Below are 22,446 nucleotides of genomic sequence, written 5' to 3'. Positions count from 1 at the left end.
TTTTTCACAGTTGCTATCTGGTCTCCCTATACCTAAGCCATATACCCAGGTGAGGTAGGGAAACTGAATGTCTGGGAAACTGAAGCTCAGAGAGACTACAGGCTTGTCTACATGGAGATGTTTGGTTGTAAAAGTATAACTCTCTCATGTGGACACACTTATGTTAGAATAAGGGTGGCTTTTTCAGTTTAGCTTAAACTGCTTCCAGAGTGACATAAGCTAAACCAGAAAAAAAGCAATCTATCTGTATAATTACAGTGCTTTAAATTCACACCCTATCTCATACCAGTATAACTTCCCCCTCTAGACAAGTCCTAAGTGCCTTGTCCTACATCATGCAGAGGAGTCTGTGGTAGAGACAGGAACTCAAACCACATCGTCTGAGACTCACGCCAATGCCGTAACCATAAGACCAAACTTCCTCTCACCTTTTGCCACTTTAAATTAAATTTAAGGATACATTAAGCAGCTCTTGGTATTTAAACTTGAGATAATAAATAAATAGCATCCTAATAATTAAGCATAAATCCTCACTCTTCCTGCTGTCTTCACAGAACCTTTCCAGGTATATTTATAGCACACCCTTAAAATTAAAATGCCTCCATGTCTGAGCACTCCATGCAGCAAGGGTTAATCCCAATGCCCTGTATTCAGAACAGAACAGGGCCTGGAAGAGAAATGTACAAAGTGGGGGCTCACAATTACATAGTGACACAAGTCCCACTGACTTCAATGGGAACTGGAGTTTTTCTTAAGAAACTGATTAGTGCTTTTAAGTGAACAAAATGATTTTATTTGCAGTTGTTAAAATGATTATAGTAATTACCAGTAGACTGGATTAGTTCAAAATTGACAGATTAAGGGAGAGTATTTATAATACTTTCCATCTTTCATCCAAGTATCACAAAGTGCTTTACGTTCCTTAATGATTCACGCCTTATGACAGGTGTGGAAGGGAGAGTATTATCAATCCCGTTTTACATCTAGGGAAACTGAGGCACAGAGTGTGACTTGACGAAAGTGGCAGAGAGGAGAAGGGAAACCAGACATTCTCGGTCCCAGTCCTTTATTTTAATCACTAGCCCAGGCTTCCTCTCTATGAAATGGTGGTAAACACAGCACTATAAATGTGACAACATTCTCAAATTAGTATTCAAACCTAGCTGGTGGATGTCTGTTGGTGAATAGCTGCTCTCTTAGCTATAGAGCAAATGTACGTGTTTTAATTTTTTATTATACCATGTCATGTTATACTACGTAGCATTAGGGTGACAGAAAATATATGTGCCTATGATCTAGTATAGTCCTTCACATCACATGGTACAGGGAGGGCACAATGCACATGCTCAGGAAGATCTGATAAGAACTAACAAAGTCTGCATTCATCTTTCTTTTTAAATAATTACTTATTAAAATTCTCTGCAGACAGATTAACTTTCTTTCTTTGTTTCTTTGCTATTCTTGCTCCTGCATTGAGATAGGAATTGTATTTTTATAAAAAAAAATTGAAATTAAGAAGTACACTAGTCATGGTATCTGGATCTGAAGTTTCAATGCCCACAAGAGAATTTGGATGCAGGGTTCTGGTTCAGGCCCATCCTAGGGACAGATCTGAAACATGGAGGTCAAATCCTGATTCAGAGCTGAACTTTCCAAGGCTCAGGGTGGTGTGTTTCAGATCTAGGCTTCTGATTTGGTCCCTTCTCTAACAGAAAAGTTTTTACTAGTTTCGTCCAATTTCTTAATGTCTCTGAATCCTGTGTTGCAGTGATATTTCATGACTTCTTATAGTTTAGATGCCTTTAGGGCAGGGGTAGTCAACAGGTGGGCTGTGGGCCCAGTGGGATCACCAGATGTTTTTGAACAACTCTGAAATCTTTTTATTTACTTATCATCATCATCATTATTTTTTATTTTCTCTGGACTCTAGACTTTGACTGTACTTTGACCAAGAAATGTGGACTTTGATCAAAAATAATTGACTACTCCTGCCTTACAGAATCGCAACAGATATTCCAATGCTACCCTGCTTGTACTACTCTTTATTTCTCACAGCACATCTGTAATTCATTGGGCATGATTGTCCTCTTACACTGGGGTAACTCCAAGATATTCCATGGAGTTATTCTGACTTATACTGGTGGACGCGAGAGAGGAATCAGTGCATGTGTCATGGAGTCTATCATTCCTTGTGACACTCCTGTCCATAAATGGAAGCTGTAGAGGAAGCAATATCATGTGACTCCAAAGATGAAAAACTAAAGGGAAAATAGGGTTGGAAAGAGAATCCACATAAAGCAAGAAAAAGCATCACAGGAACAAAGTGGGGGAAAAAACATGCCCACCCTAGATCACAGAGTAGCTGCACCTTTGAAGAGGAACTGTCATGCTGAGACAAGAGGCTTGCTCCCATTGAAGTCCATGACAAAACTCCTATTGCTTTCAATAGCAGTAGGATTGGGCCCTAGGTACTGTGGTGGTAATTCTCCATCTGAAAAAAAAAAAAAGCTCATGTCATTTGATAGTGCACCAATATATGTACTGTGGTCTGATGCGCTCTGGGAATTTCAGCTATCTGTGGCCAGCCAATAGCATAGCTGCATTGTTGCACTCTCCTAAGATAATGGACACTAGTGGAAACCCATAGGGGAGATAGGCAGAGCTGTGATTGCACTTGTGCTGCTTATCCCTGCTTGAAACCAAGTTGAAGTAACAACAGGACTGAATTTGGTCCTATATGTTGAAGGATAGTGGGTGAATTTGCAAGGAAGGAGTAAACAGCAGCAAATCCGGAGGCCAGCTTGGCACATATGCTTGCTTCATCTGTGCAGAGTGTACTTATTGCAGTATGGCTGCTCTAGTAGGTGAAAGCACAGAGTGACTGTTTCATATAGTCCCAATGAACCAAGTGCCATTGAATATATTCATGTGCCATGATTACTCATTTCAGGTTAATTCAGAGAGTAAACCTGACTGTCATACTATCACCTTTATTCTGTATATCTTAAAAGCTACACAAACCTACATTTAATTTAGATCCCACAACACTGGTATGCAGTAGATATTATGCCCATTTTACAGATGGGTAATTTTAAGGCACAGAGAAGTTTTAATGGCTTGCCTGAGATAGGAGAGTGAGTTGGGGCAGAGCTGGGAGTAGAATACAGCCATCCAGGAGCCCTAATTATTAGTGTCCTGCTCTAAGCACTAGACCACATTGTCTACTGCATCTAACAGCACTCCTGCCAATAAGGGTTTAACAACAGTATTATTCAAATCAAACAAGCATACCGTTCTGCACCCAATCATTTCAGTCACTCAAAGGTAATTGCTGCAAAAGCCAAATCTATGATCCTTTTCCTATTGCTGTTGTTTATATAATGCTATATGTGTGCTAGGCCCTTTTCAGGCAAAAGGGGAAGACATGGTCCCAGCCGTGGAGTCTTTACATTCCAAAGAAGAAACCTATTTCTTTAGCTCTAAAGCAGGGGACTGAATGGTGCAATGCTACTACTAGGATTACTGAGCCAGATCCTCATGTGGTGTAAATCAGCACAGCTCCACTGAGGTGAACAGAGCTAAGCTGAAAGAAAAGGAGTACTTGTGGCACCTTAGAGACTAACAAATTTATTTGAGCATAAGCTTTCATGAGCTACAGCTCACTTGTTCAGATGAAGTGAGCTGTAGCTCACGAAAGCTTACGCTCAAATAAATTTGTTTGTCTCTGAGGTGCCACAAGTACTCCTTTTCTTTTTGCAAATACAGACTAACACGGCTGCTACTCTGAAATAGAGCTAAGCTGATTTACACACAAGTTTTGGCTCTGTCATTCACTTTGCCTCCTTACCTCTCTTGGAGAGACTGTAGAGACTTTATATGGCCAGAAGAATTGTGGTTTTTGAGGAAGGCCCTCAAGGAGGAGAGAGTGCAGGCATAGAGGACTCGGTTAGAAAGGGCATGTTCCAGGGATGGAGGATGTGATAGGTTGATTAGTCATAGTATTTGCCCATACTCCCTTGATTATGCGGTCTAAATACACAGCCATTGTAGTACTGTGTTTTAACATATCAAGCCAGACACATTTTGCAAGACTCATTCTACTCTTTATTCTCATACCACACTCATTCCCATTGTATCTGCACACCTTCCAGTAGGGCACTGCGCAACGTGACAAACATAACATACAATGCTGCTGCATCAAGTGTAACTATATAAGTCATGAGATGGCCTGAGTGCAAGCATGTCCATCAAAAATGATCCGTGGATAGCTGAGCAGACAAAAGTTTAACTCCATGAGCAGCACAGTCATTGGCTTCTGTTCCGAATGGGTGGGCTTCCCACAACTGGCAAGCAATGGCTTTTGAAAGGGCATTTCTCTTTGCAGCCCTGTGCTTAACAACGACTACCCGTCAGCTGGCGTAATATCAAAACTCAGACTCTAAATTAATGTGTGGTTACCTCCTAAGGTGTTCTCCCAGTTTTGGCATCACCAACCTTGGATCCATTGTTGTAAGAACAGAGCAAGGTGACCAATTCTCACACACAGGCTGTGTCCTATGTGCTGTCTGGATCTGTTTATGCAGCATTGACCTGAGCTATATTGGTAAACCTCTTCTGACAGAGAAAAAGTGAGTGTTATCCCATGGTCAAAGCAGGGACGGGAGTAGAATTCCTGGATTCTATTCCTGGCTCTGCCACAGAATCACTCTGTGACATGGGGCTAGTAAATTGTTTCACAGTTTATCCTCCTTTATCCTTGTTGTAATGGAACTGTATTTATCTACAGTACCTCACAGGAGTGTGATGAGCCTTAATTAATAAATGTTTGCAAAGCACTGAGTGACAAGTGTAAATTATCCTGATCCATCACTGTCATCATGGGCACCTATTTAATTCACTTTTAAAAGGCTCATAAAAAGTGTACTGAATCTTATGAGCGAGGCAAAGTGGCCGTTCATAACCAGAACCTTATTTTCTATATGCTAGGAAGGTTAATAGTGGTATTTTGATGTTAGTGGCCTATACAGCAGGGAAGAAAGAAGGTGTCTTTTCCTAGTGAAGGTTTCTAAAGTGTCGGTTTTTAAGGGATTTTTTTTCGTTGTGCCAGAGTTAAAACTTTCTGAAGAGGCCATGTGAAAGAAAAACAAACACAGGAAACCAGGCTGGTATTGGTGAGATAAACCTCTCTCACCAGGCTTCTGAGAAGCACATCGACAACCTTTATTCAAAACGTTTGAAAAGGGTGCTGCTGCTGCCACCTCTGCCCTGTGCTGTGCAGCACAATACAGTATAACCCTGTTAATGCTTTAAAATAAATCTGTTGCGGGGGGGGTGGGGGGGCATGGAGGGGAATCCAGATTCAGTACCTCAGGGATCTTCCCTCTTCCTTTCGGCAGTGTACATACAGCAATCCTTGCACGCTCCACAGCAAGGCAAAGGAATTGGCCTAACCTTTTCTGGCTGGCATTGAGAGCTGTCAGAGGCATGGCCAGGGCAAAAGGGGCATATCAGAAGGCAACTGCACCTCCACTGTCATAACTTGGAGCACTCCGGAGGCTGCTTTAAGTTGTCCCAGGGGCTGAACTGGTCCCAGAGTGGTCCCAGGCTCTGGAATGTGAAGAGACGGTGAACAAGCCCCCTTTCTTCCCACCTGGGCCCTGTGCTGAGGATTTCAGCCTTGAAATCTGAATATACAGACGAAAACTGGACCCAGTATATATATATATATATATATATTTTTTTTTTTTTTGGAAGGGCGGCATGATGAAAGACTGTGCCACTAATTTTAAAATTATGCACATCAAAAATGTCCTAGTTCCCAGTATATAGGCAGAGATAAAGGCTGTGAGACAGTAGCCTCTATCAGCGATGTTCAAAAGACACTGGGGACCATGTGGAAAGTTCTTGGCTTGACGAAAAAGAATAAGAGGAAACTCTGGAAATACATCTTATGCACATTCATAAAATCACTACAGAAAATTACCCACTATATATATATACACTAGGTAATATGTGAAAATTAAAAGGGATTGATGATTAAATAGTAAAGTGGTTCCCCATTAAACTTTATGGGGGAAATATATAGTGAGACATTGGAAAGATGTAGAAGGAACATGTGAGATGGAGTGGACCGTAGAAATAGTAGCAGAATAATATATATATTTTTGAAAAGGCATGGCTGAGAAGAGTAGAGGAGTCAGTAAGTTGCAGGAAGGCTTCTGCTAATGTAGTACACCATGAATAAAACTTGAACAATTTATGAAATACAACAGGATCTCCTAATTGAGAGTTACATTTTCAAGGCACCTAAGCGAATTAAGCGACTTAAGATCCTAAGGGTATGTCTTCACTACCCGCTGGATCGGTTGGTAGCGCTCGATCCAGCGGGGATTGATTTATCACGTCTAGTCTAGACGCGATAAATCGACCCGAGTGCTCTCCCGTCGACTCCTGTACTCCAGCGCCACGAGAGGCGCAGGAAGAGTCAACGGGGGAGCGGCAGCAGTCGACTCACCGCGGTGGAGACACCATGGTAAGTTGATCTAAGTACGCTGACTTCAGCGACGTTATTCACATAGCTGAAGTTGTGTAACTTAGATCTATCTCCCCGCGCCCCTTCCCCCCCTCCCCCAGTGTAGGCCAGGGCTAAGTCTAATTGACTTTCAATGGAATTTGGGCCACTAGCTGGGGAGGGCTGTAGGGGCAGGTTTCCACTGCAGGGATAAGTTGACCTAAGTTACCCAACTCCAGCTATGCGAATGACGTAGCTGGAGTCAACGTACCTTACACTGACTTATTGCGATGTTACACCACGCTGGGTCGGCGGGAGAAACTCTCCTGTCGACTTACCTTATGCTTCTCGTTCCATTGGAGCACCGACGGGAGAGTGATCGGTGGTCGATTTAGCGGTTCTTCACTAGGCCTGCTAAATCGACCCCCAGTGGATCGATCGCTGCACATCGATCCCCTGGTAAATGGAGACAAGCCCTAAGTTACTACAGAGAATTCTTTCACAGGTGTCAGGTTCTTAGGTCTTGTTGAAATGTTCAGCGTCCAACTAACTGCTGTATTTGGGGATGGAAATGAATTTCCCCCCAGGTCATCTGAACACCCTGCAACAGGCTGTATTGCTCACAGATCATTCCCAGTACCATAACCAGAGTGACATAAACGAGCCTTAGTGAAATGGAAAATGGACTCCCAAGGCTCCTGACTCAGTCCTTTCCTTCAGCAACATCTTCATCTCTCCCCTTCTTGGAAAACTGTGAGAAAGGCTGTCTATGCAGTATTTCGGGCCTGAGAAGAATAAAAAATCCTGGAAACCTCAAAAGAAAGTCTCTTTTCCTTTTGAATTTTCATACACGCAGGGCTTGGATAAACTTCGGGTGAACATCTGGACTTCTGTGTACTTAGTCACCCTGGGCAAAAACCTCTCAGCTTTTGGAGATTCACCCACCAGTAATATCTAGGAGTAGTGGAATAGCTGTCACTATCCTCTAGTAAGTATGATAGTATCGTGTAGCAGTAGTAGCAATAATTGTATTTAGTATCATAACTTTATTTTTAAAGGTAGGTCCCTCCCTCCCTCCCTACACCAAAGATGCCAAGTTGCTCGAGGCACTGGCTAGGCAATTAAAAGTCAGTCATAATACTAGAGAGAACACCAGAGAGAGTCATGCTCAGGAGAGCCGAACACAAGGCAAGCAGGGAGACTATGATGCTGCAAAATTCTAGTGACAGCAAGGGATGGATTCCTCAAGGTCATTGTCTGGATATGAAGAGTTCCAACAAATCTAGGGGACCTAGAAGAGCCAATATTTGACTTTTTCATGCTGTTGCAATCTCAGGTTAATGACATCCATATTGCACAGATATGGATACGCATTTTGGCCTTCTAAAACCTACTATCCAAGGTGTTCATAAGCTAGGCCCTAAGGTTGAGACATACTGCAACTGTCATTGATTTCAGTGGTGGTTGTAGGTGCTCCGCAACTCTCAGGGTCCAGCCCTGAAGCTCAAAAGTAAAATGTCTTTGACAGCTCACACAACACTAGATGTTTCTTACAAATATTCTAACCACCCTTTTCTGCCATCTCCATCTTCACAAACATAGACGGGACAGTGAAGACTCATGGCTGTAGTACAGTAGATTTTCTCAAACTCAGATAATAAAATGGTAGTTAATCCTGGGACAGTTTCCCTGCTCCTTTCCTCTCCCTTTGCACTGCTCAGGTAACCCACAGGGAATGGAGACCACCCACAGACCCCTGTCTGGTGCTGCTCCCCAGGGAGATGTAGCTGGCTGCTATGCCTTCCTCCCTCCAGTCCCTGGTACAGGGAAAAAGAGAAGGCAGAATGTGGTGCACTGCAGTGATCCCCAGCCAGTAGATTGTCCCTTGGGATATTTCTGACAGCTGGCACAGGCTCAAACAGTTGAGATAGATATAAAGGGTGTGTGGGGGGTGTGTGTGCACACGCGCGCGTGCGTGCATACATGTGCAGAAGCTCACTGTGGGGCCATGGGAGGTAGAGCATGAGTTAGAGAAGCCCGGAAGGCAGAGAATCAGGCAGCTGTAAACAGATGCAGCAGAGAATCTAGCTCCATATGTGTAAAAGTGATAGGTGGGGATGGAGGGTGAGCAGTGTTTTCCCCAGGAATTGAAATTGGCCGGGGGGGTTCAAATTTACAGGGGGGGTCAGGGCTGATGAGGGGTTAGACCATGAGGGTGAAGGTGGGCTGTATGGCACCATAGTAAAAACTGAAAAATGTTTCATGACCATTTTATTAGATTTTAAAATCATCGCACAAGTTAAAGTTGGCTACTCAAGCCTTCTATGAAGCACTACATCTACATCCTTCTTGGTTTCTTGTTATAATTTTGCACAACTCTGTTAATGAACTTCTTGTATGCAATCCATTCATCTTTGATGGCTTCTCGTGTGTCCGGTACTTCCATTCCTTCGAGTGATATGCTCATTAGTTCATTCACATGATCAGGCAGAAGGCGACTTCTTTCAAAACACAAAATTCTATTCAGTGACGAAAAAGAACGCTCAACTGTAGCTGTTGTGACTGGGAGTAGCAAGAGATGAATTCCTACTTCTTTCAGCCCAGGAAACATAGCATAAAGATTGGGTCGAGCCACTAGTGATGATAAAAAAGAAGTTGAAGTCAAATATTCATTCATTCGTCGTATGACATTCCACTCTGTGTTCAGATTCTCTATTCTGTCCCGAGCACATGGCAGCCCCATTGCTGGTAGTGCCTCAATCCACTCAACTGTCGGTGTTTTATAAGATGGGATCTGTAAAAGCTACGTAGAGGTTGAGTAGAATCTCTAAGTCGCTGTTGTAGATTTTTAAGAATCAAGTCTGTGTACTTTTTCTGTTGTCTTGACAAACACTTCTTGTCCTCTTCCCTTAAGGATTCAATATAGATGCCTTCATTAGTCAACTTCTGGACTGAAGTCTTTGCTTCTTCCAGTACTTTTTCAATGGATAGCTTTCTGATTGATCCAAATGTAGCTTCTACTGCTGGACAAAAATCTACTACTGTTGTAGCAGATGCCAGGATGGCATTGTTTAATGACCCGAGTGGTTTCAACAGTAGACTTACAAGAGAGAGAACGGCAATAGTCTTCTCTGAACATAGTACCAAGAGTAATCCACCAGCCTCACTACTTCGATCCATCCCATCTTGGTAGATATTTTCCAAAGCCAGTAATAATGGCTGGAGTAATTTTAAGACAACAGCCAAGGATCGCTCATGAGAAAGCCAGAGGGTTTTCCCAGGTTGGACTAATTTGAACTTCAGTCCCAGTGTATCATCTATATTTTCCAAGATATTCAGTCTTTTTGGACTCTTGCTGAAAAAAAAATATAATGAAGACATTAAATGTATAGCTTTTTTAATGTCTTTTGAAGAGTCTGCAGCTCGTACTAGCGCTAGTTGGAGTAGATGGCCTCTGCAGTGTGTATAGGAGAGACTAGGGTTACACTTTTCTCTGAGCGAACCTTGTGCTCCACCATGTCTTCCAGAGATGTTTGCAGCTCCATCGAATGCACAAGCAGCCATCTGTTTGAGGTCCAATTGACAAGCATTTAACTCTTGTAAGATGTGGGTTGTCACAGATGCAGCCAATCTATCTTCTATAACTTGAAAATCTAGAAATGCTTCTACTGGCCTACCACTGACATCAAGATAATGTACACAATGACTTAATACTTGATGACCATTTGCATCGGTGCATTCATCAGCCATGTATGCAAATGATCTGAATGCAGTGAGAGTTCTTCACTTTTTCAACTGTTGAGTCTTGCACCACATACGTCTAGCCAGTCAGTTGAGTTTCTTACAGAAAGATAGTGAGCATTTGCTGGTCTTGTTCGGAACCAGTGTTCAACTTCAGGATGAACAAGTGACAATGCACTTAACACTGGCCTCCAGTTTGTAGTGTGTGGAATCTCTTGCCTAAATAGAAAGTATGATGCCACAGCCATGTTTGTTCACATGAACTGTGTTGTGTAACAGCTCATTAACACTCACCGGTGTTGTCCTTGGTCAGTGGAGGCTCACAGTTCAGAGATGTTTTCACATAAGTTCACCTCGCAGGTAGGGAGCAAGAAGGCACCTTGCTCGTTCCTCCAGCTGCTCACTGTTTGCTCTGGCCACTGTTGTTCGTAGTGCCACCGTACACTCCATTGCTCTGTTGCCAATGGCCCTGCGCCGTCACCTTCTGCTGCCACCTGCCACTGTGACGTCTGCGAGTTGGTCTCTTGAGGTTCCACCCAGCTCTCAGTGATTTCAGCTGAGCTCTCAGTGGGGGAACCGCGCTGCTAGTGCAGGCTGGGCCATCTCTTCCACAGAAACACTGTCCCATAGCAGGTCTAAGCACTTAGACCTGATTTCAGCTGTAGTGGTCACTTAACAGAACAAAAGACTATCTGTGGAGCCTAATCAGCTCTGTCTTTAAACAGTGGAGAGGGGCAGGTCAAATAGCACTTGTGACTCAGGCAGACCATCAAGCAAAACACCTGTCCCCACCCTCTCTCTTGATGCCCTCAGCTGGCACAGGCTGAGTACAGTTCTACTGCCCTTTACTCATACAGTAAGAATAACAACATTTCATTACTCCCCCCTCCCCCCGCATTCAAGTGATTTGTAACCCAACCTCAGCCAAAATCTACCACTTGGGCAACACAGCTCTGTTTGCTGGATACCTAGGTAGATTAGGTGTGAATGTAAATACAGTCTGGTCCTGAAGCCTTTCCCCCCAGCCCCCAGCTCATCACTAGCTGTCAGGGAGAGCTCACTTAGACCCTGCTTACAAATCATAATCTGAAATTATTAGATTGGCCAGCATCACCGAAATGAATGCACTGACATGGTCATAAAAACAACAGCTGTATAAGGAAGCTAGTCTATGTTCATACTTTTCAAATCTATTATACTTTTTCAGATACATGTATTTTATGATACACTTTAGACGCTTTTAAAGTTTGTAATAATGTTTCAATTTCAATTCAAATTTCCAAACAATCACTAAATTGGCAACACTGCATGTAACTAGTTCACAAAACTGGGGGGCGGCAGGGTGTTGGGGAAATTCAGGGGGGTAAACACCCCCAGAGGTGGGGTGTAGGTAAATCCCTGCAGGGTGAGGGCTTGTGGAGGAGGGTAAAGGAGGGGGAAATGGTTAGACCCTAACTATAATAATAATTAACCCTAACTACCAAGTGCCGTTCTTACTAGTCCTTTTTCCTTCACTGTTCTACATCTGACTGTGTCTGTAAGTCACTATATAAAAAGTGAAAAGAAAAGGAGTACTTGTGACACCTTAGAGACTAACCAATTTATTTGAGCATAAGCTTTCGTGAGTTACAAGAAGAAATGCAAATCAAATATCACTGCACCCGGGTTACAGCCATTTTTTTTTTTTAATATGGTTCATGACAACCTAAATGGGACAGACTTTTGCTGCATAAAGAGTTTGGACTTTTTATTTCATTACTGGTTTTTTCTATGAATGAACTTTAAACACAGATGAATATTGAAGAACCAAGTTTGTGTGTGTTTTACTGGGCCTGACTCTGCTAGGTATAGAATAAATCTGTTTGTGCTCTGGATAGGCGTGTACTAATGTGACCTATATTTTTAAACTGATAATATCCATGTAATTTGAAAGTATTTATATATAAAGATGGCATGTCCTTTTTCTATTTTGTTTTTTGTTTTGTTTTGTTCTTCGGGGGAGGGGGGATACTGTATCTTTAAATTAGGAGTAGCTGAATAATGAATCTTGAGCAGTGAAAAGGCTAATGTGCTGTGGAAGAGAAGGAGTTTAATCTAATTTAGTTGGAGGGTGTCTGTCTGTGGTGTTGTTTTCTGGACTGTGGGAATAGAGGAGAGAAGCTGCCCCCGTGAATGGTTCCTCCTGAGCCAGAATCAGTGGGGAGTCCCTTAGATGCCACTGATCCGAAGCCAGGCCATGAAAAGGGGATTAAAGAAATGTTCTGATTTGCATTTCACACTAATGCACCCCGTCGAACCTTTGGTAATATTTCAAACCACATTTCAAGGGAAGTGCCCTTAAAATAGCTGGCTAAATTGTATTAGAGCAACACTATACAAACCCCTCATCCATTTATGATGTGGGTTTTATTTTTTGTTTTTTAATCTTTTAACTAGTGTTGGTGGTGGTGTTTTAACTTAGTATATAGATATTCGACATTTTCATGGTCTGCAGCCTGTCCTACCAATAAGATATGTTTTGTTTATTTAAATATCATTTTAAAATAGCGAGAGAAAGTTTGAAATTAGGAAAAAAGAATAAATCAGTTTGGTTTGAAAAATGAACATGTGCTGCATGCATTTTATAATAATATAATTCACCACTGGCATGATTAGTATCTTGAGTGGAAATTAAACAGGAAAGATAGACTTGTAGTAATTATTATCAGCGTTTCTTTTCCGTATGTGCTGTTTTTCTTTTAAAGCTACTATTTCCTTTAAGGATAACTTTTATTTTTGTATTTTTTACAGTTAGCTACCAGAATTAAAGTGAGGGTAAATAACAGGCCTTCACTGTGTATCAGATATAGAATTTTTAAAAGTACCTTTCTTAATATGAACATGGATGGGGGAAGGATTATTGGGCAGGACTAATATTCAAACTGATCTTTATTTAAAAAATAAACGTCTCTCCTTAATGCACAATTGACTAGAAATGCTTTATTAAATATGATTTACAGTGGTAGCCACACAATTTTTAAACTTTAGATTCACCGAAAGCAATGCACTTTGTTATGACACGCTATTGTTATGATAGTAATTTACAGTGTTTTTCTAAAAATGTTTAACCTATTAATTAATTTGTAACTCTCCAAGCCTATCATTTAATTTCTCTTTACTGTTGAAGAGTCAGAGCATTTTATCTCAGAGGGATTATTTGGGTTTTCTTTAATCCCATTTCAAAAAAACTTGCCTAGCACTCTAATTTCCATTGACTTTAATACATATAGAATAGATGCAACTTTGATTTTTAACATTATCCGCACTGAAGTATTTTATTACACTTTCACTACAATAAATTACACAGCATTAAACTTTGCCATGCCATTTTTTTACCCTGTTTATGCTGCATTACACCTACAAAATATTTAGTTATGGTTGAAATTATGACATGCTTCATTAAATATTCAGTTTTAAATTTTTTTGTGCATAGAATGGAACAGTAGCTGGACTTTGAAGTACATATGATTCTTCTGCATATTTTGGGGTCTGTGTGGATGACTATGGGTGAAAACACATCTTTCCTGTGAGTTGGCACATTATTTGAAATCATGTTTAATTATAAAGTTTCATTAAAAACCTTTTGCTTAAAATTTTAGAGGCCTAATAAGATTTCCATTAATTTAAACATATCACTATTCCCACAACGGCCCAAATGCTTTCTTTTTCCTCTTTCATCCATGGTTAAATATGTAAATAAAATGTCTAAAGTCATTCTTCAAAGAAGACAAAAGAAAAAAGAGCTGAGGGAAAAGACAGCCATAAAATTCCTCCCAATTCTCCATAACATTTGCCAGAGGGGGGCCAACTCCTAGCCAGGGCCTAGCAGCAGGGGTGCCTGGCTGCTCCATAGAATCACACATCTCAAATCCCACACACAGGAGGAAAAAAAATAAAATAAAATATCTTTTCAGCTGGAGCCATCAAAAGGCTCTTTTCATTTATTAGTTACAGAGTTATCTTCCAGTTGCTGATTTCTCAGAGCCCTCATTTTTCTATAATAATGTTCTGTTTGTTAGTTTCTCTGACTCAGGCTGGTTGAATGGGGGCTGTTTCTGGATAGCTTTCTTTTTTAAAAAAATATAAAAACAGAAATAAATGATCTGAAGAGGGTTGTATTGGCTAACATAATAGCTAGAAAAAAACAAGTTGATTTAAAGTAGCACATAAAACATCAATTAAGAGACATAACTCCTACAAAGGATGACTTTTTTTCTTTTTTACATTTCACATTTATATTTTCTTTTAGCCTCCAAGAAAAATAAGAAAATAAGTGGCTATTATCAAGAGCTGTACAAAATAAGGAAACAAACTTTTGTTTTAATTTCTTTTTTCTGTATTATTTCAATATGGATTTTGATATACAATAAAGTACTTTGTAAAACAAAAACCCATCCCTGCAAAAAACCCTAATCAAGCTCAACAAAAAAACTGTATCAGAAATGTTCATCTCAAGTGTCATTTCAATTTCACTTTAGAAAAGGTAGCTTGTCCCTTATGAATGCTTTCCCCTTCACTTCCCCACCACCCCCAACCGAGCTCTCTAGAAGAGGATCTAGGGTGCATACAAATACTAAGAAAACAGCTTAGATTAATGAAGAATGGAAATGCTCCACCACACACACACACACACACACACACACACACAGAAACAGCAATGTAACTAAATAAATAAGGCCTTTTTGTTTGTTTGCTGGTAACACTGCCTGCCTTCATAACAGTTCCCAAATAAATCTAGAAGTGACCAAGGGAAGGATCAACGTGATAAGATACAATAGTTTATCAGTCTGATCTCTTTCAGAGAGAGATTCCTGGATCCACTGGAAAGCCATTAAAGAAAAGTATCCACCGATTTAAAACTTTTTTTTTAATTAAGGACCTTTTATTTCTAGACCATCATTGTCAGCATCTTCGGGGTTTCAGAAGCAAACATTAACCCTGGTTTGTTGCCCTTTCTTGGATCCATTACACCCTTATCACAATCGAGGAAGCCAACAGTTTCCTTTCTAGAGGCGGGTGGGGTATTAACTCTGACCCTGCGGGGTTTGATAGTTTCCAGGAGAATCAGTGTTCATTTCGATAAGAAGCAGGCCCTAATGGAGAAAAACCCTGGGTATGTGTGGGTGTGAATGAAGAGAGAGATTTTTCTTTCTTCATTAATATGTTGGTCTAAAATTCAACTCAAAACAAAAAGTTAAGCTCACCTTTTAGGATTTGATCATAGTGGTCCCTTCTGGGCTTAAACAAAATCTACTAATTATACCGTCTTATTCCATCTGTGTCGAGATCAGTTAGTGCAGGGGAGAGAGGCAAGGATGAGGAGCATTATATGTATAAACAACTAAGCATTTTATTTTTGGTGCCTGTTGTTTTTTTACTTCTCATTTCATTGACATTATACTTTCGAGAGGATAGTCTATAAGAGCCCAATCCTGCAGTTCTTACCCAAGGAAATCCATTCAGATCAATGGGAGTTTTGCTGGCATAAGCTCTCCAACTACTATTAGTAGAAAATAATCAAAATGATCCTAGCAGTTTTACTTTGAAAATAAAAGCAAACCAGTAACTAAAAAAGCCAACTCATTTTAAAATTATCTGTTCTGCCACCCTTTCCTCTCCAAAATCTCAGAGAGTCTTGTCAGTATGGATTAAAATCACTTTCCTAAAGGTCTCTCTCTAGTCTTCTCTGATTTTCCTATTTGGGGGAATCTGCTAGTTTCACTTGATGTGCATTCAGATACTGTGAGTTTAAAACAGAGAGAGAGAGAGAATTATCCTCTGTGTGTCAGATGTCCTGACTCCGGTGTTCACTTTTACGAATTCGACACAATCAAAGCAGAAATTTTGTAAGCAGATGAGATTCTACTGCAATGCAACCGGCTTTTATGACCCTGCCAGCCAAGAGTTTATGGCACTTGCCATAAAATGCATCCTCCCTCCCTACATCCTCCCTTCTAAAGCATTCCCCCACCGCTCCTACCCCCCTCCCAAGAAGGAAAGTCAAGGAGGCACCATCTCCAACCCTCTGTCTAGGAGACAAGGAGTCTGAAGCATCCTTAAAACTCAGCTTCCCCGGGCTTCCTTCCTACCTGAATTAGGACGGCGGGTTAGGTGGTAGGGGTCTAAAGAGAGAGAAAAGATCTTGTTAAACTTTCAAGGGGGTGGGGGGGAAGAGGGAAGCGGGGGGAGAAAAAAGACAGAGAGTGAGAAACAAATGAGGCTTTTTTTTTATCTGTGGTGATCAAGGAAAACCTGTAGGGGTCCTTAAGGAGGTTTCAAGGCGTTCCGAGTGATTGGAAAGTAATCACCGTGTCAGCTTCACCTTTCTCATGCAAAGTGGGTGTCGTATGCAAGGCGGATCCTGCACAGGGATTTTTTTTTTTAAATCCTGGGACACAACCACCCCCTAAAAACCAGCTGCAACAGCCCCAGGACTTGCTGCTACTGCGGGGAGAGAGGAGAGACGAGAACCAGCCCTGCCTTGCAAGGCGCTAAAGAACCAACCCGTTGCAAAAACAGAAGGGGGAGGGTGTCAGCCCCTCTCCGATGGCTTAGATATTTTCTCCTCCTTTATCTTTGCAGTTGGATAAGCCACCCCCACCGGGGAGGAAAGTGTGGGGAAACGGTGGCCCGTCCTGGGGAGCAGGAGAGACCGCTGCACCGACCAAAAGCCGCATGGGACACGTGGAAGTTGAAGCGGTGACCGCTTGGATCTAACAAGCCGGCCAAGAGCTCGCGTTCGGCCTGTGCCCGGAGAGAGGGGGCGCGGGGCGGGGAGGAAGCTCTCAGAAGTGGAAGCCTTGGGGGGGGGGAAAGAAAGTTTCTGGGACCCCCGCAGTAAGTTTTGTGCCTCTATGGCTGGGGGTGGCTCCCGCACGGCTGGCTGTTTGCAAACTGCCCCCCCACCCCCGCTTCTCACCTCCCCCGAGTCCCCTCTCTCCCGGCGCCACCGGGGCTGGAAAATGACTAGCCTGGACTTTTGCTGAGACCGGCGCGCCGCAGCGGGCTCATGGCTAGGGGCTGCGCTGACCTGGCTCACGCCGCCTGGGTCTGTCCCACGCTCTGAGCGTCCCTGGCGGAAGTTGGGGGGCGATGCTCTCCGGCGAGGGAGGCGTGGGGCGGCGGGACTGACCCCCCCGCCGCCTGGTTCGCCTGCGGAAAGGACCCGCGCTCCAGCTGCACGCGGGGCTGGGCGTTGTGTTGTGGCTGCAAACATGGGGCCGGCGAGGAGGAAGGTCATGCAAACTCTCTGGCTGTTCTCGCGTCTGGTTTGCTTTTGCACTGGGATAAGCTCCATAGACATTGACCGCCCGGGCGACGGGAGATGCCAGCCCATAGAAATCCCCATGTGCAAGGATATAGGGTACAACATGACTAGGATGCCTAACCTGATGGGACATGAGAACCAAAGGGAAGCTGCCATTCAGCTGCATGAGTTTGCCCCCTTGGTGGAGTATGGCTGTCACAGCCACTTGAAATTCTTCCTCTGCTCTCTCTATGCCCCTATGTGCACAGAGCAGGTCTCCACGCCAATCCCAGCCTGTAGGGTTATGTGTGAGCAGGCCAGGCTGAAATGCTCTCCCATCATGGAACAATTTAATTTCAAGTGGCCGGACTCCTTAGACTGCAGCAAATTGCCCAACAAGAATGACCCCAATTACCTATGCATGGAAGCCCCTAACAACGGATCGGATGAGCCACCCAGAGGCTCCAGCATGTTGCCACCCATGTTCAGGCCACAGCGGCCGAGCAATGGTCATGATTTGCAGCAGCACAAGGACAGCCTCGGTAGAGCCACCTGTGAAAATCCTGGCAAGTTCCACCATGTGGAAAAGAGTGCTTCCTGTGCCCCACTCTGCACACCCGGGGTTGATGTTTACTGGAGCAAGGATGACAAACAGTTTGCTGTCATCTGGATTGCCGTCTGGTCCATCTTGTGTTTCTTTTCCAGTGCTTTCACCGTACTCACTTTTCTGATAGATCCCCAGCGCTTCAAATACCCTGAAAGGCCCATCATCTTCCTGTCTATGTGCTATTGTGTCTATTCTGTGGGGTACATTATTCGCCTCTTTTCAGGCGCTGAGAGCATAGCCTGTGACAGAGACAGTGGTCAACTTTATGTTATCCAGGAGGGGCTGGAAAGCACTGGATGCACCATTGTGTTCCTGGTCCTATATTATTTTGGTATGGCAAGCTCATTGTGGTGGGTAATTTTGACTTTAACTTGGTTTCTGGCTGCTGGGAAGAAATGGGGTCACGAAGCAATTGAAGCAAACAGCAGCTACTTTCATTTGGCAGCATGGGCCATTCCAGCTGTGAAGACCATAATGATATTAGTTATGAGAAGGGTAGCTGGAGATGAACTGACAGGATTGTGCTATGTTGGAAGCATGGATGTAAATGCCTTGACTGGGTTTGTACTCATTCCTTTAGCTTGTTATCTAATCATAGGCACTTCTTTTATTCTATCTGGTTTTGTGGCCCTCTTCCATATCAGGAGGGTGATGAAAACAGGTGGAGAAAACACAGACAAGTTGGAGAAACTTATGGTCAGGATTGGTGTCTTCTCAGTCTTATATACAGTGCCTGCTACATGTGTAATAGCTTGCTACTTTTATGAAAGACTTAACATGGATTATTGGAAAATTGTGGCAATGCAATATAAATGCAAGATGAACAATCAAACTAAACATTTGGACTGCATGATGAATAATTCCATTCCTGCAGTAGAAATTTTCATGGTGAAAATTTTTATGTTGTTGGTTGTGGGCATTACTAGTGGTATGTGGATCTGGACTTCCAAGACTCTTCAATCCTGGCAAAATGTTTGCAGTCAGAGATTAAAGAAGAGAAGTAGGAGAAAACCTGCAAGTGTTATTACAAACAGTGGAATCTACAAAAAAACTCAACATCCACAGAAAACTCACCATGCAAAATATGAATCAGCATTACAGCCACCTACTTGTGTATGAACAGGATGTATAGAAAACTGTATCTCAGTTTGTAGAGACTTATAAACGCTCACTGTAGCAATCAGAAATAAAAATTTTAAAAGGTGCTTTTTGTCAGAGAACGGTATAGCAAATCAAGGCAAAAATGTATGACACTGAAATTCAGGACCTGTTGATAAACTGAAGGTAAATGTACTTAGGAAAAGGTTTTCAGTGAAAGGAATATTGTCAATTAAAGCTGCCTCTTCTGTTACTAATTTGTAGTAAGATATTTCATCCAGCCCTCTGATAAAAAAACTATGTGTAACCTTTATCTGTAGCTGAGCTGGAGTTCCTACAGGTTTCTAAGTAACAAGATATAATCAAGTTTTACGGAGCTATGATTTTTTTTTTTTAGGAGCCTGACTGAAAATTGTGTCTTTTTGGGGACACTTAATTCCATAGAGGCCTAAGTGAAAGCAACTTCTGTGCTAACTTAAGAAAAGAGAAATCCTTTACAGCGCTTCTTCAGCCTAGGGGGTTTGAAGTATCTAAAAATAGGTTCAATCTATAATGCTCACCAATATTCTTTCACTAAAAGAGAAACTTCCTGCATGAGACACAAACTTTGTGAATAAGAATAATGTGCAATACATTTTTTTCTTACCAGGACATGAAAAGAGAAACAAGTATTTTGCTGTACATAAAGACAACAAAAGAAATCTCTTAACAAAAGAACTAAGAGGTCTAGTCCTCAGAAACCCTTTAGTGTTACATTTTGTGGCTTTTTAATGGAAATCAAGCCAATGTTATACACGTTTGGACTGATTTGTGGAAAAAAAAAAAGTGTGTGTGGGGGGGTCAATTCAAAGAGGCCCAAAGGGCTTATTGACTCTTTCTATTGTTAAACAAATTCTCACCATGAATAGATCAAGAAGCACTAGATTCTGCAAAGGCAAGCTTTGTATTGAGTGATGCTCTTTACTTGTGTTGGAAGGGCACAATTATTTGCTGTATATATTTGTAATATACAGTTATTTTTCATGCTCCACTATTTTATAAAAAATAAAATATGTACTTTAGTTTGATAATTTTGTCTGCTCTAAACTTTCCATCATGTGCTTTGTGATTAATAAAAATTTTTTTCAGTGATTTACTAAAGGCACATTTTGAATATAGCACAGTGTTTAATATGTTATACTTGACATATAAGGACTGCAAGTATAATCGGATTGACCCTTAATGTGCAAAAGAAGGAATTGCAAGTTGAAAAAAAATAAAGAGTTTTAAGTTGCGTCTTTCTATGAATCTTTGCAACTGAGAGAACTGAATGGGAAGAAGCTTTAAAATAGATATCCAGTGATTTAGTATAATACCATGTTTACTAAGCACAGAGATTACAACAATGATCCTTGGTTAAAACCCTTTTAAAATCTCTAGAGGGCACATTCAGCGTGTTAAAGAGAGCTGAATTACTTCAGCACTATTTTATATAATGCAACCTGTACATTACAAAGATTCTTTCCTGGTGATAGTACTGAAAGGTGGTGTATTCATAACCATAAAGAGACTGGGAAAAGATCAGTAGGGGAAAACAGTTCATGAACAATAAATACAGATCGTACATAGTACTGTACTTCGGTGTAAACTGTGATGAAGTTACAATTATAAATGCAAATACCAAAAGTATACAGTAGAGTTTATGTGAACGTTAAGCCTTTTGTGGAGTTAACCATCAGGCTACTAGGTGGTGTGATATTAATTCAATTTACCTTCTTGTTGACACGCTCCTGAGAGCTCTTCTATAAGGGCATGCATGTTATAAAGAAGGACCCTGGTAGAGCTGGGGTCCCCACAACAGTTGCCCCATAATGGCTAATAGCTTTATAACAAAACTGTATAGGCTGCAGATACATTTTTCTAATTTTTGTTGTCATCTGTATAAAGTGTTCCCAGCAAGGACTAGAAACTTGAGTTACAAAAATCATGGGTTGATTATTAAATGTCTTAATACCTAAAATGCACACAAAGCAGCTTGCAATAGAGAATCTCCCCATCTTTGTCAGTAAATATGTTATTCCCCCACTTTGTGTCTATGTGCCACTGTTTGGAATGAAGCTTTGTAGATGTCTTGGAAGTTAATCCTGTCAGAGCACACCCTGGTGGAGCCAAACTAGGACATTGCTCTAAACACATTCTGTTCTGAAACTACTGAATTAATGCCTTCAGATCTGTATGCATTCTAGTTCCGAACAGTTATGTTAGATCCTAAGGGGGACAAGCTTCCCTAAATAAGAAACTTCATAATGCCAGTTAACACAGAAAGCCCACAAATACTAAGCATTGTGTAGATCACCTTTCCAATACTGGGTCTACATTATAAAAAATACTATGTCCTCTTTGGGATAAAGATTAGGAGTGGTTTTATAAGTGATAGAAATGTATTTAGAGAATGTTTTTAGACTGCAATCTAAAGTACATGAGCAGCCAAGATCAACATCACACTTATGGGTTTATGCACTATATGCCAAAGTCCACTGAGGGGTAACACTTAAAAAATAAATTGCTGCGAGTTTCTTTTCATGGTAAACTATAATTGTGGAACAGTAAACAGAATGACCTGCCTTAAAAATGAAGGAAGCAGTGATGGAATTAATAGATTCCAAGGCAGAAAGGACCATTTTGATACCTAGTCTGACCTCCTGCATAATACAGGTTGTAGAACGTCCCCAAAATAATTCATAGAGCATACCTTTAAAAAAAAAACACCCAATCTTGATTTTAAATTGTCAGTGATGGAGAATCCACCCCAACTCTTAGTAAATGGTTCCAGTGGTTAATTACTCTCACTGTTAAAAATGTACACCTTATTTCCATTCAACTGCAAAAAAGAGTTTAATCAATTATCTTCAGTGTGGGCCCTTTAGTATTAACAGAGCTGGGACTACAAGTTGTTTTTATAAAGATACCATATATGAGTGCTTAGCTAAATATGTCAGTTGTACACTTGCTAACATTAGAGCAAGGAATTTGGGTATTAACCCCAAACTTTACTGTTATTAAGTACTGATTTTTCTTTTTTTTTAATCTCTGGTATGGGTAAGCGAGCTGGATGTCTCAAGTATATTGATGCTGATGGTATCAGCTCAGCCCTTAATGTTCTGTAAATATACCTGAACAGAATGATTGCCTTGCACGGCATCTCAGGAATGAGTTAGCTTCAAC

The 22,446-nt window shown here is 41.5% G+C and overlaps 1 protein-coding gene across 1 annotated transcript; it reads left to right on the top strand.

Moving 5' to 3' along the window:
* Nucleotides 1-16,464: 16,464 nt before the first annotated feature.
* On the top strand, nucleotides 16,465-20,551 carry FZD10 (frizzled class receptor 10). The gene has a single exon (XM_037878939.2). The coding sequence runs from the start codon at nucleotides 17,506-17,508 to the stop codon at nucleotides 19,261-19,263; it is 1,758 nt and encodes a 585-aa protein (XP_037734867.1). The 5' UTR covers nucleotides 16,465-17,505; the 3' UTR covers nucleotides 19,264-20,551.
* Nucleotides 20,552-22,446: the final 1,895 nt, after the last annotated feature.

Source organism: Chelonia mydas, chromosome 15 (assembly GCF_015237465.2).
Source record: "Chelonia mydas isolate rCheMyd1 chromosome 15, rCheMyd1.pri.v2, whole genome shotgun sequence".
NCBI classification, from domain to species: domain Eukaryota; kingdom Metazoa; phylum Chordata; order Testudines; family Cheloniidae; genus Chelonia; species Chelonia mydas.
Note: the sequence above shows the minus strand (reverse complement) of the source record. Positions and strands in the feature narration are given on the sequence as shown.